The 13,740-nt window shown below is 54.6% G+C and overlaps 1 protein-coding gene across 2 annotated transcripts in view; it reads left to right on the top strand.

The window, feature by feature from the left end:
* LOC118626224 (phosphatase and actin regulator 1) overlaps nucleotides 1-12,970 on the top strand; it is a 226,291-nt gene extending 213,321 nt beyond the window's left edge. For both annotated transcript variants that reach the window (XM_036255616.1, XM_036255615.1), the window contains 4 exons: nucleotides 2,111-2,172; nucleotides 6,365-6,505; nucleotides 8,672-8,748; nucleotides 9,756-12,970. In XM_036255616.1, the coding sequence (XP_036111509.1) occupies nucleotides 2,111-2,172; nucleotides 6,365-6,505; nucleotides 8,672-8,748; nucleotides 9,756-9,771 (296 nt within the window). In that variant the 3' untranslated portion in view covers nucleotides 9,772-12,970. The remainder of the gene's footprint in view (nucleotides 1-2,110; nucleotides 2,173-6,364; nucleotides 6,506-8,671; nucleotides 8,749-9,755) is intronic.
* Nucleotides 12,971-13,740: the final 770 nt, after the last annotated feature.

The raw sequence follows: 13,740 nt of genomic DNA, 5'->3' as shown, positions 1-13,740 counted from the left end.
CTGTTCAGCCGGGAGGCTCCGTGCCCACCTGACCACACAATGAGCACACTCTGATGGTGGCTGCAGGTGCGATGACATCATGGGCCTACCCTGGCCTCTCTCCCCAGTTGCCCAGTGGGGTTGCCTTGGTACCACTGGCCTAAGAAAACATTAGTCTGGGTTTGAACTGAAGGTACAGATCCCATAGGTGGTCTTGCCCCCGCCCCCCAGAGGAACCTAAGAGATGCACACAGGAGATGACAGCTCCGTGCTCTGTCTCAGAATGCCACTCAGCACAGGGAAAGGGGCCTGTAGGGTGAGGAAGCTCTGCCTAGAGTCTGAGGCCAGTAACCAGCAGTGAGGAGGGCCGGCCCCAGGCAAAACATGACAGGAGGAGAGGCAGTGTGTTCCAGTGAGAAAAAGAAGCTGGGCTGTTTGTCTGACTGATGGGCCCTGTATCTATCCTGGGGGCAGCCACAGGACTGCCCTGGGCCTTCCCATCCTCATTTACGAACTGGGAGTGGGGGTCTAGGTGGTCCCTCAGGCCCCCCGTGGCCCTAATACTTCGAGTCTGTACAGTGGAACCAAGCACAGCGACCTGCCCCACCCAGACGGGGTCTTCCCTCGCACTCCTGCAAATGCAGCTGTCTGGGCTCTCAGCTTCTTCTGGGTCCTGCTGTCGGCCTCCCAGCTTACTTGCCTCTGATAGATTAATTCATACTAAGACATTAATGGCTGACTAGTTTCATGGGTTTTTATCCGAAAGAAACTTGCATTTTTAAAGGAACTCTGAGAGGTGGCTAGGGGCACTGTGGGCAGGCTACAGTGGGGACCTCTGGGAACCCCGGGCCATGGCAGGCCTTGGGCGTTTCTGGTGCTGCCTTCATACAGGGTCCTGATCCCCACAGGCAGCCAAACCATGCGCCTGGGGCTGTGGCTCAAGGGTCCGAGTTCTGCTCTGAATGGCCGTCCTCCCTTCCAGTGGGCAGAGCTGCCCCTTGGGGGGGAGTCGGCTGTGGCTGTGGTCACTGCTGTCAGGGCTGATGAGGTGGGTTGGGGTCTCCCTCTTTTATTAAAGATCTGTCTTATACCGAGACAACTGAACTGCAAGTGTGCACTGATAGAACACATTCATTTAGTTATTGAAACATAATTTAACACTAGTTGATTTCAAAATGAGAGAACGAGAGTCCGAGGCATTCGGTGTATGCCCTGTGCCAAAATCTGCTTGAAGCAGCCCCTGTCACTGATGCCTTTCTGAACCCAGCGGGTGAGGACCAGAGACCTACCTCCTGGGACTCATGACTGTAGACAATATCATACTTACCACCATGCTTCCATTCCGCCGCCCAGGAGGAAACTGACGCACCCAAGGTCATTCAGCTAGCCCCTTGGAGAAACACGCCCACGTCCTCTGCCCTCCCAGGCTCTGCGCCCTTCCCGGACCCTCTTACTTGCGGCTCTGTAAACCTCTGACGAGCCAGTCACCCGCATGTTCAGCTGACAGCTGTAGGCTCTGGCATCTGTTCCTCTGAGACACTCCTTAGAAGTCCCAATGCAGGCAATTGTACCCCACGCTCTGGCCTCACGCGTGCTCAGAGGACTTCTTGGAAGATTCAAAGAATTAGTGGAATCAGGGCTTGTGAAAGGTGAGCGTTTTGAAATTCCTGTTTGTGCAGCCAGGCTGGCCTCGGCACCCCCACAGGCCGGTCTCGGGTTCCGCTCCCACAGCGCAGCGAGGGCGCATCACACTGAGCCCCTGCAGTCATTGTGAGGCTGGGGGCAGAGCTGAATGAGGCCTGAATCTGAGGAGCCTCCCCTCTCCCCAGACACCCATGCACTGCTGACAGCACCCCACTCTTAGGAGCCCCTCCTTGCCCTATAAGCCTCTCTTCTCATCCAGCATTTCTGCCAGGAGACTCAAAACCCCAGCAACAGAGAGAAAACGCAGTCAGAAGGTCAACTTGCTCACCGCCAGTTTGAAACAATGCAGGCAGTTTGGAAAGTGTCCCCGCAGGCAGAAGTGTGGCCGGGGTAGGCAACGGAAGCTCTCTCCTCCCCTCTCCACACGGTGAGGCGCTCCCGTGTGCCCTGGCTACAAAGTCAAAAGCATCTTAACTATTTCTTGCAGCTCGGAATGAACAAGAGGAACAAGAGGAGAAGAGAGAGATCAAGAGGAGGCTAACTCGAAAGGTGAGAACGTTCTCTCCCGAGAGCTGGGACGGGAGAGGGTGGGCCGCCTTCCGCTCCTGTGCCCGCTGCTGGCCCAGTGGCCGGGCAGCTGCCTGGCCCACTGGGTGGCACATGAGCGCTTCCATATCTCCGCTATCAGAGTAAACAGCCACCCAGGACCTCTCCAGGGGACCATGGTTGACTCAGCTGCATGACCTTTTGCCCTTTTGTCTCCTGACGTTCTATGTTGCTTGATTCCATGACACTCACCTGCCCCCAAGCAACTTGATGGCAAGTGCGTTCTATTTTCAGTTACTGTGAATATTTTATTTTTAACAAGGTACTGTTACCCCATCAAGCAATTGGAAACTCACTGTCAAAATCAGTAGTTCAAATACAACATAGTTATTTGTGATGACTTTGGGAACATATGAATTTTCTTTGCCTCCCCTGATACTATTCCTTACCTATTAACTAAGAACTATTTAACTTCATTACGATAAATCCAATTTGGAGTACTGAATTAGGAAAAAGCCTGAAGTACTGATACATTTTTGAAGATGTTTGAAAAGCACTTAAGTTAAAAGCCATAAAGCTAGCTCTGGCTGGTTTGGCTCAGCGGTTGGAGTGTCAGCCTGCGGACCAGAGAGTCCTGGGTTCAATTCCCACTAGGGGCACGTACCAAAAAAAAAGCCATAAAGCTAGAATTTGTATATATTTTTAACCCCAAACATAGATGGCTTGGCAATGCAGTATAGACTCAAATGGATCCAATTCTACATGAGTGCCTCTTTGATAATAAACTCTTATTGAGGCTATTCTTGGGTGATGTTGACAAGTTTAATTAATTGATGACACAAGATATAACAGTGTATTCTGTCTAAGAGTGGTCTCAATCAGCCTCCTATAGTGACCATCTTGAGAGAAAGAGTCCCAGATCTCAGGGACAGTTAAGAGTCCCATTAAAATTAATTTTTCAAAGGTTTATTAATGGATTTTTCTCCCCAGAAATATTATGCAAAGGAAGTTCAGAGATCCTAAAATATCATACCAATTATGAAAGTGATGACTTGTGCATCTCAACACTCTCCTCTCCCTTAGAGCATCCCAGACTTCTGGTGACAAGCCAAATGCCATCCCAGTGAAAAACAGTAGGACACACAGTGCCTGATAGGCCAGGACAGGCCGGCGCCCCCTGGTGGGAACTAGAACAAGAGCTAAGTGGGCTCATTTCATCCAGGGGCCCTCACCCCAGGCAAGGTCTGATTCTTTACATCCTTGAGCCCACCCAGTCTTCGGATGCAGGGTACCCCTTGTCCTGAAATTGAGCAGTGAGGAGGATGGGGAGTGCATTAGCTTCTTCCAAGTGTGACCTTGAAGTGACTATGGTATCAAAAAGAGATTCATTTCTGATACAGAAAGGTCTAGACATTCAGAAAAAAAGTTTAAATCCAGTTTTCATGAAGTTCCTTGGAGTTGATTGCTGGATCCCAAAAAATTCTCCTAAACTTTAGGATTTCTAGAAAGTAGTAATAGAAAAATACTTAAACATCCATCTAACTCTTATCTCTTTAAAAAGAGTATATAGCCCAGCCAGTGTGGCTCAGTGGATTGAGTGGCGTCCTGTGGACTGAGAGGTCCTGGTTCGATTCCCAGTCAGGGCACATGCCTGGGTTTCAGGCTCGATCCCCAGCAGGGGGCGTGCAGGAGGCAGCCAATCAATGTTTCTCTCTCTCCCTTCCTCTCTCTCTAAAAAAATCAATAAAGACTTTTTTTTTAATAAATAAATAAAAAGAGTATATAGTTTTAGAGAAAAACTTGACTAATTGCATATTTTGGCAGGGGAAACGGTTCCATCCCACACCCATCCCCCCAGGGCGAGTCACACAGGGACAGGTGCCTCCGACAGCCATCATTTTTGCAGGACTCCAGGACAAGATAAAGGCCCCTCCTCCTCTGGTTTCTTGTCCTTCCTCCCGGGAACACTGCCTTGTCATTTCAGCATTCCCTCCCTGGGGACTGGCCTGGGGCATTTGAAATAATGAACTTGAGGGAAGGAACTGGTTTTGAGGGAGAGACCACAAGACGCTTTCACATCTCTGTTTGTCACGAGAGGTGTGAGCCTGCCAGTCGGCAGGGAACCCACACCTCCTGGCCCCGGGCAGTTCTCTCTGGGGCCTGGACCTCACTGGGACCCGACGCCAGTGGCGGCGGCTGCTTTTCCGTTGTTTACCCTCCGCCCTGGGTCTCCCGGTGCAGTTCTATTTAGCTGCATGTTCTAGTGAGGAAATAGCACGGTAGCTGATGCTGATGGCACAGACCAGCCGTTCCCTGTGGTTGAGTATTTATTTGGTTGCAGAGATATTATTGCTGCTATAGATTGATACCACCCCTGCTCCTACCTCTTCTCCTGTCCACCATCCCCAGAAAACCAGCTCAGGCCCCAAAGATCACTTGCTCAGCATCTGAAGAAGGACCGTTGGGTTCACGTGCCCCCGTGGCTACAACCAGCCACACACCAAAGGGACGTGTCCTGAGCCCACGTGGAAGGGGCACAAGCCCACGCTCACGTGGAGGCCTGGTGGCACTGTTGAGTCCGTCCACACACCACGGAGGCTCTCCCAGCACAAGTCCCACCTCAGCCCTGCCCAGGCTCCTGAGCAGAGTGCCTTATGACTTGGAGAGCTCGTGTCTGAGGTTCCCATAGAATTCAGGCATGGAAACCGGTCCCTGACCTTCAGAGCCAACACATAGTTTTCTGTTCACTCCAGACTCTGCCATCGACAGGCTGTTAGTAAAGTCCAGGTCGTGATTTCCAGAGATATAAACTACACATTCCATGCTTAGCAGCCTTTCTTGAGTCATGGCACACTTCGAAAATATTTCCTTTGGTCCAGCACCCTGGGGCAAACCTTGCTGGTCCCAAGCAACAGGAACTGAGGAGTTTGAGTAGGAATCCTTCTTTATATTTTATTTTTTATATTTTAACAATAGTACAAAAGCTCCCCACACACATTTTAGAGTCAGGCTGGACCCCAAAGAGCCCGGGAGACCTGTGGTTTCCTGTGACAGGCCAGCACTGATGCCAAAATGCCCTGTCCTAGGAGAACCAGGCTGCCCAGGACACACCAGAACCGCTGGAGGGGGGCTACATGTGGCCCAGAGGCCTCCGACCCCCGGATCTTCCCAGCACTGGCCTGGAGGGCACTGCCCGCTGCCCTGGCCCAGCGAAGGCACAGGGCAGCTGCCTGGTCTAGAGCGAGCAGCCAGGGTGGTTGGATCCCTCCGTGTGTGTCTGTTGTGCAGGCCTTTGTGGTAAGATTCTATCTGACTGCATCTGCTCTTCATAGAATAATTAAGTACAATCCAGGGCTTGGAGGGAAAATTGCTGTTAAATATTGTCGGTTAAACGTGAAGCGACAGCATCCTGAGGAGAGGGCGGCTCGTTGCTCCAGAAGAAATAAGCCTGGTGACGGGAAGAGAGAGCAGAAACGTCAGCCTTGTGTCGTTAAAGGGCAAAGGAGGGTGCTAGTGGGTGACGTCGGGCGATGGCGGAATGAATATGAGTCCCTTCCTACGAGGTTCAGTCCCTCACCGCACACCCGTCCAAAAGGCCGGTCCCCAGGCTGAGCTCTACCTCCGTGGGCTGACCTTTCCTTTGACCTTCTGAGGAGCAGGGTCTCTTCTGACCCGCATACCCAGATTTCTGACCCGCATACCCAGATTTCGCACAGTCACAGGAAGCACACACATGTAAAATGACTTGCACACCCATTGCTCAGCACTGAATTTGACACACACATGGACTCATAAATCCAAATAAGACAAAATCTTTGTGCAAGATCCTGTCACCTGGTGGGAGAAGGGGGACCGACGTGGGGAAATCCTCACTGGACACCCACAGCACAAGCTGCCTGTAAGAAGAGGCACTTTGAGTGTCACTAGGACAGTCTGACTGCCCACAGGCCTGAGGTAGCTCACGGAGCAGTAAAACCCTCTGTCTTCTCTCTTTCTCTCTCTCTCCCCCTTCCGCTCTGAGTCCTAGAAAAGTCCCTGGTGCAGGAGTCGGGAGCCTGGTCTCCACCGGGCCCCGTCCCTCCCTTGCTGTGTGATGCCTCGGTTGCCTGTCTGGCCCTCATTTTGCTCAGCTATAAACTCACGGACCAGCAAGTGATCCAAACTCTGCTTGACTGTGCCCCTCTCCCTCCTGCAGCTCAGCCAGAGGCCCACAGTGGAAGAACTTCGGGAACGGAAGATCCTCATCCGCTTCAGTGACTACGTGGAGGTGGCCGACGCCCAGGACTACGACCGCAGGGCCGACAAGCCCTGGACCCGCCTCACCGCTGCCGACAAAGTAAGCAGAGGCGAGCAGAGGGGTGCGGGTCCCCACATTCTGGCTTTCTCGCTTGCTGCCTGGGATGCTGTAATGACACGAACAGCAAAGCCCTGGTCACAGGCACGGTGAGGAGCACTGAGGGCCCCCTGGGCAGGCCGAGTCCCATGTGGCCAGCGCCCCTCCCCAGGCTCCAGGTAATCGGCAGAGGTCACTGGTGGATTCCTCTCTGCTCTGGAGGAGCGGGAAGGACTGTGCGGCTTTAAGGAGGAAGGGCGGCGTGGGCGGCAGTGCCCGGAGGAGGAATCGCACCTGTGCAGGCAGAGGACCGTCCAAGGGCAGGAGGTGCCACGCTTATCACACCTTCCAGGCAGAGGCCTGTGTCCTCGGCACGCAGCAGGGGACTCGCAAAACCAAAAGGAGACGAGGCCACTGTGCTGGCGGTTCTCGTAACCGAATGGCAAAGACGACACAAATCACGGAGACAGCAAACGCCCTCCCTGCACCAAGCCCTCCCCGACTGGAAAGCAGTGGAAACAACCTGACGTTGAGTTCATTGTATACAAAGTGCAGGGAAGCAAGTGTCATTCTTATCTGTGCGTTAGACCGTGTATTAAAATGGAACTCTGCTTGGTCATCGCTGGTGATTCTAGTCCAGTCACCATGAGGAACTGGAGGGCTAAGGGCCTTTTAAAAAACAGTCCAAAATGATGTGACCGTCTCCTGAGTTTTGCCCCCGCTTCCCGGAGCCAGTGCCTTTACAGGCCCAGCAGGGTCAGCTACAGCCCGACGCTGGCTGGACCAGGGACGGCAGGGAAGCCGCCGCACTTGGGGACACTGACGTGGCCAGACCAGAGACCTCCGGAAAGGGCCTCAGATGGGTCAGCCCCACACATCCGAGTGGGACACTGCCCTCCTCCTGAACATAGCACCCCTCTTCCCTGCACAGGAGCTCGGGGTGCGCGACCCTGGGAGCTGGCCCAGAGCCAGCCCGCGGGCAGGCAGCGGGGTCTGTACATGTCAACAGAAGGGCGCCCTGGCCCTTGTCCTCTCTTGGTCCCACTTGCGCCACAGTCTGCCTGTTTTCCAAGGATAAGGGCACCACAGGTGTCCGGGAAAGTACACGGAGACTCAGGTGCGCCCTCCCTCCCCAAGGGAGCCCCTGCGACACTCCCGAAAGACTCCAGCCCCGAACCCCCGGTGCTTTGATGTCCCGTCGGAGCAGATGTCGACCTCAGAAAGCTCCGCGAAAGGGCGCACGTTTAGAATTCAAGCCCCTGAGGAAGAAGTGGGGTTTCCAGCCCCAGACACTCTTGTGTTCCAGGCCCGCCTCACCTGTCTTTGCACCTGGTTGCCCAGCCCGCCCCCGTGCGCAGGGCTGTAAGGGTGAGGTCGTTCAGGTTTATCTCAGAACGTGCTGAGGTTAGTCCGAACACCCCATCTACCCAGAGTGGGGACAACTATTCCCTCGGCGTCAAGACTCATGAAAGAGCAGAGGCACTAAGTCAAGGCGGGGCACCCTCTCCTTCTGGAAGTGTCCGTGGTGAGGCAGGCTCTGCTGCGATGTGTTCGGAGTGTTTGCCTAAGGGAGGCGGGAGGCTGCCATTGCAACGTGTGCTGGGAGGAGCCAGGGGTGTGGGGCAGGTGTACACACCCTGGGCTCCGATGAACCGGCTCTGGGGGACCGGCGACGCCGCGCGGGGCAGTCTCCATACACAATCATGTGCAGGTTCGATTGCAGGGTACGGGGAGTCTCAGTAGGTTCTCAAGAGTGTCTCAGGTGATTGTTTTTCTCTCCCCGTGAATGAACCCATTTTGTATGACTCGGTCAAAGGATGAAGAATGGTTAGAAATAAAATAAAAAGGGCCCTGGCCGGTTTGGCTCAGCGGTTAGAGCGTCAGCCTGCGGTCCACAGAGACCCGGGTTCGGTTCCCGCTAAGGGCATGTACCTTGGCTGCAGTTTGTCCCCGGCCCTGGTTGGGTCGTGTGGGTGGCGGCCACTCGATGTGTCCCTTTCACATCGATGTTTCTCTCTCTTCCTCTCTCTCTTTCCCGCTCTATCTGAGTAAAAAATGGAAAAATGTCCTCAGGTGAGGATAAAAAAATAAAAAAATTAAAAAAAAATAAAAAGGGAACTCCTACCCATCGGCCTCCTCTGCGTACTCACGGGCTTCTCTTCATTCCAGGCGGCCATTCGGAAGGAGCTGAATGAATTCAAAAGCACTGAAATGGAAGTTCATGAATTGAGTAGACATCTAACAAGGTTAGTATCGAGTTGTGGCTTCTCCCCCTCATGCTGTAATGTTTACTTCCAGTCCCCCTCTGGACCCCAGGCGGTGAGGTGGGCGCGGAGGAGAAGGGACAGCCGGGTCAGCGTCCAGTCCCTGCTGTGGACACCGAAGCTGGGAAGGGTCCGGCTAAAACCCACCTTCTGAAAGCCTGGCTTCTATTTTATTTTATTTGTTTTCATTTTTTTTCCTGTATTGATTTTAGAGAGAGCAGAAGGGAGAGGGAGAGAGAGAGAAACATTGATGAGAGAGAGCATCGATTGGCCGCCTCCTGCATGCCCCCCATTGGGGATCGGGCCCACAACCTGGGCATGTGCCCTGACTGGGAATCGAACTAGTGACCTCTTGGTGCATGGGTCGATGCTCAACCACTGAGCCACACCGGCCCGGCTAAAAGCCTGGGTTTTAACTCATTCAAACTAAAGAGCTAAGTGCCAGACCACTGCTAACCCCAAAGTGTGTTTTCATGAAAACTTAAGCCGAGGAGAAAGAATCATTGTCCACTGACAGGCATCAGGGGCCAAACCTATTTCATTCTGTGACTCCATGTCACCCTTCCAGATGGTCTTGTGCGATGCTGCTTGGGGAAACAGCCCAGAGAGATTCAAGAGGCTTAGACAAGGCTACTTGGCTAGTCAGTGGCAGAACCACTGCAATTCTTATGACACCCCTCTTTGGTGAACATCCAGAGAGATGGTGCCTGGGCCCGCAGACGTGAGCTCTCCACCTCGCTGCTGAGCCAGCCTGAGGGCCCCCAGAGCCACCTCCCTGGTCCCTAGGAGTTCAGATCAAACATTCCAAAACCAGAGGTGAACTCGGTGGGCCCCAGGCACTTGAGCAGTTCTGTGGGATGTGCCCCTGGTTGGAGATGTGAACCCCTCTCACTGTCAGAAACAAGGACTCTGCGGATGGAAATCTCGGGCCGTGGAGCCGGATGTCTCGGGCAGCCGCTTGGTCTTGATTCATTTGTTTGTCTTACCAGGTTTCACCGACCGTAACAGTCAAATTCCTCTCGAGTGCTATGCTGTCGTCGAAACATAAATTTATAAGAACCATAAGTGCTGGTATTTATTCACTTCCCCATCACGATGTAAATCTTCAGAACTGCCTTTTTTAAAAAGAAGAAGAAGAAGAAGAAAAGGAAACACAATCAGGATGCTGTTTGCGAAAACGCCATGGCAACGGCTCCGTGGTCAGAGCGGCTGGCGCCACCGCTGACCCCGAACTGTGCCCGCCCCGCGGCCGAGGGCACCAGGGCCTCCCGGGAGACTTTCTGGCCTGGCACTGCCCTGGTCCTCCAGCCAGGCCTGGGCCCCGCGTTCACGCAGGCTCCGGGGTCCTTTCCGCGAAAGTACCTGTCACCCAAGTCCAAAGAAAGTCGGGGGGGGTGTGGCCTGGGAATGACTTCGAGAAGCAAATGATCCGGTTGGCCTCCTAGACGTGGCCAAACACACTGGCTCCAGGCTTGGCTTCTGGTTCGGGGTCCCCTTGGGAGGAGGATGCCGAAAGGGGGCCCTGTCTGGTTGCCCTGGCCTCTCCCTGCAGCCACCCTCCACGCGGGAACAAAAGGGAAGAGCGCTTTGTCCAGTGAGTCTGTGGTTACTGTCAGTCCTGAGAGTGCAAGGCTGACCCCGAACACCCACCCTGTCCCCCCGGATGGAGCTGAGCTGCCCACGGGAAGCTCTGCTTTAGGAGGAGAAGGCTGTCGTCTGCTCAGTTCAAATGAACTGACCCCTTGTGTCCAAAGCCCACCGTCACAGGTGGTCTTCGGGGCACAGCCACTGCTGAGGTGCACCTATGGTATCGTGTGTGACAGGACCATCCGGAGGGCATAAAGGCTGGGGTCGGAAACTGCTTGGCTGACAGTCTTCATTTCCTCTGCGTGCCCCAGGCCGGGGACTACAGGGCTTGGGAATCCATGGCTTCCGAGGGCAGGACCCATGCTTGCAGGCCGGCAGCCGTTCCTGAACGACTGGCCTTCCGGTCGCTGAGGGACGGGTACTCTAGAACCACTTCATGGCCTTCTGGTGTCCTTTGTCTGCACGGCAGTTTCTGTGGGAACGCCCCAGGCGTGGCGTGTGCCAGACCCGTGCAGACGCCAGCCACGCCGGCCTCGTGGGCTCCTCTGCTCACACCCACCCAGAGAGAGCCCTGCCCTGCCCTCGTGATGCTGGCGAGGGCGACCGAGACGCGGCTCTAACTGTCCGCCTCTCTCGGGCCACAGGAGAGCAGTGCTCTGTTGCCTGAGGGGCCCCGAGGAGAGCGTGGGCCGTGAAGGAAGGACAGGCCCCAAACCCGCACAGCTGTCGCGAGGCCCCCCGCAGCTCCTGCTGTCCCCTCCTGCCAGCGCAGAGGGCCCTCCGCCAGGAGCTCTGCCTGGCCTCCCGGGTGGCCCCCCGGGACCACGATCTTTCTAGGTTCTCTCTCCTCCCCACACGCCCGGGCTTTAGAGAGATGCCGGCTTGGCCTTCGCCACCAGGAGCTACCCAGTCCCACCCGAACTGTGTGGGAAACGAGTTAGTCTGGGATGTGCACCATCAGCGAGGCCATTGCCTTTCTGCCGCATTCACGGCCCCTGGGGCCAGCATCGGCCAGGAGCTGTGGGGGGGCTCCGGGCAGGTCCGCAGGCAGAGCCACCAGCGGGCAGAGCTGCCCCGTGCTTTCCTGCAGCGAGCACGCCGCTGCCCAGCCCCAGGAGCGCGTCACCACTAGACCCTTTCTCTTTGATCACTGAATCTGAGTAGTTACTGGCATGGGTAGAAGTATCGTTCAGGGAAGATGTGGGTGGTCAGGACCGTAGTGCGGCTGTAAGCACTGTCTTCCCGAAAGGCTTACTGACGTGTGAATGTGCAGATGGGATGACGGAGGGCTTTCCTGTGACTTCCCTGCGGCGGCCACGTGCTCTGGGCCCAGGGCCTGCCTTGCCAGGAGTCGAGCCTGAGCTTCCGTTGACTCTCCGCTGCGCTTCAGGCGGCTCTCGGCGCCCTGGCAGGACGGGCAGGCCTTCCCCTGGCCCAGCAGCGAGTCCTACGGGAGCTCATTCCGTGACCTGGGCTCCTCCCACCAAGGCCCGTGGCTGCTCTGCTGGCCCCTGTTCCTGGGCTGTCCAGACTCCCCGGGGACAGGAGGCCCAGCTCCGCCCCCCTGCAGCCAGCCCGCAGCCCAGATTGTCCACCCGAAGTGACCTACTATCTGACCACTCTGCACGGAAGAAATCAGACACGCCCCACCTCTCTTCCTGCAGAGCGCGGTTTTCCAGAGCCACCTGTAGGAGTCAGAAGTGCCCCCTCTGTGCCACCGAGAGTGCCCACCACAGAGGGGGGCTTCAAGCCCCTTGTAGGTGGCTCAGCAACCACAGGATGGCCCCTCGGCTGTCTCCTTCCTTTTCTGAAATCCGGAAGACTTGATAGAAATTATTCATTTTTGCCACATTGTTATGACAATTAAAAAGCATACGTTACTTTCCAAGATGACAAATGGTCATTAATTGGGGGCGGGGGGAGCTGGCCCAGCTGGAGTGCAATGCATTCCTTTTCTGAAAAGGCTACAGTTTACAGAGAAAGATTTCTTTTGTGTGGATAGATTTCCAGTTGAGCCTCTTGCCATTCGGATGAGCATGAAAGGGAAAACGTGAAACTTCTCAGATCAAAGTGTTTCCTCCTGAAAATCGGACCTTGCCCCGACCCCCTGTGCCATCCACAGGCCTGTGGGCTCTTCCAAAATCGCTGTGTTCCTCCCCAAAGGCCCTCAGAGCCCTGGACGACCCTGAAAATTTTAGCCTTTCTATCAGATTAGAGAAACCAAACCATGTGACGGTGGGTGTGGTGAAAACCCGAGTTCATTTTTCTCCCGTTTATGAACGTGTACTTGTATTTGCTGAATGAAAACCGTGGTGTGCTTCGGTGAATGGACTCTCCGGCCCCCCTGTGCCCAGCCAGTGTGCAAAGGTCACCTTCAATGAAATGACTCTTTCTTCCCACTTGTCTGTTAACCCCCAGACCAGCTGCTTTTTCCAGTTGCTTCCCGGGTGTCTGTACATAGTTTGTCTTTGTATAGGAGCGCGTTCTCGTTGAACAAGACGGCTGTGTGAGGAAGACGGTGTAAATAGAATACAGTTAAACTGGATCTCTATGGCCTAGGTTTTGTACATACAGAAACTGCATGGTATTTAAATTATTGTTTGTCTCTGATGATGTATGCAGTTTCTTTAAAAACAAATCCAAAAAAAAAAAGTCTAAAAACATTGTGTTTTTTTGCCTCCTGTGTGTTTTATTAACCACCAGCAGGAACCGCTGACAGTAGTTTGGCTGAGGAAGGGGGTTGGGAACAGCGGTAGGTCCGCTCATCAGCAACATCGTGAGAGTTACGGAGACACGGGACAACCTCGTGTATCTGGTACTATTGGGAAAGGAAGGATTGTTGCCCACGAATTGACTTTCTAGATAACATTTGCATGCCGGGACTTTTTTCTTCCAAACGTTTTTTTAAGACTGTCTAAAATGCATCGCCCAACGACCTGTCCTTTAGTAATCTGGGAGTGATGACCTGCATTGACGTGGCACTTCAGGCATCTGGGCGGTATCAGACACCCGCAGCCTGGACGGCGGCAGTGCCCTGGGGGCCGCTGGGTGTCGCTGCCCAGAAGCAAGAGCCTCCTACCACTTACTCTCTGAGTACTGACCTCTGCCTCCTGCCTTGAGCAGGCTGTGTTGTCCTATAAAGCAAAGAGCTGTATTGCTTAACCTTTCGGTCCTAACTTGTCTTTCTGAAGGCCGGGGGGAAGCAAGAGGGGCAGCAGTTCTTGCCGGCTGCACTCCAGGGGGTGGAGCTGCTGGGTGGCATGTGCTGGGTCTGGCAGCGGGAGTGTGGCTCTGGGAAGGAGGGACCCAGAGCAGCACGGCTCTGCTGCAGTCTCTGGGAATCAGCCGGGGGAGCTTGTCGAAGCGCGGCTGCCGATTCAGTAGGTC

This window comes from Molossus molossus, unplaced genomic scaffold (genome assembly GCF_014108415.1).
Source record: "Molossus molossus isolate mMolMol1 unplaced genomic scaffold, mMolMol1.p scaffold_m16_p_12, whole genome shotgun sequence".
NCBI lineage: Eukaryota > Metazoa > Chordata > Mammalia > Chiroptera > Molossidae > Molossus > Molossus molossus.
This window is presented reverse-complemented; position numbering and strand designations above follow the sequence as displayed.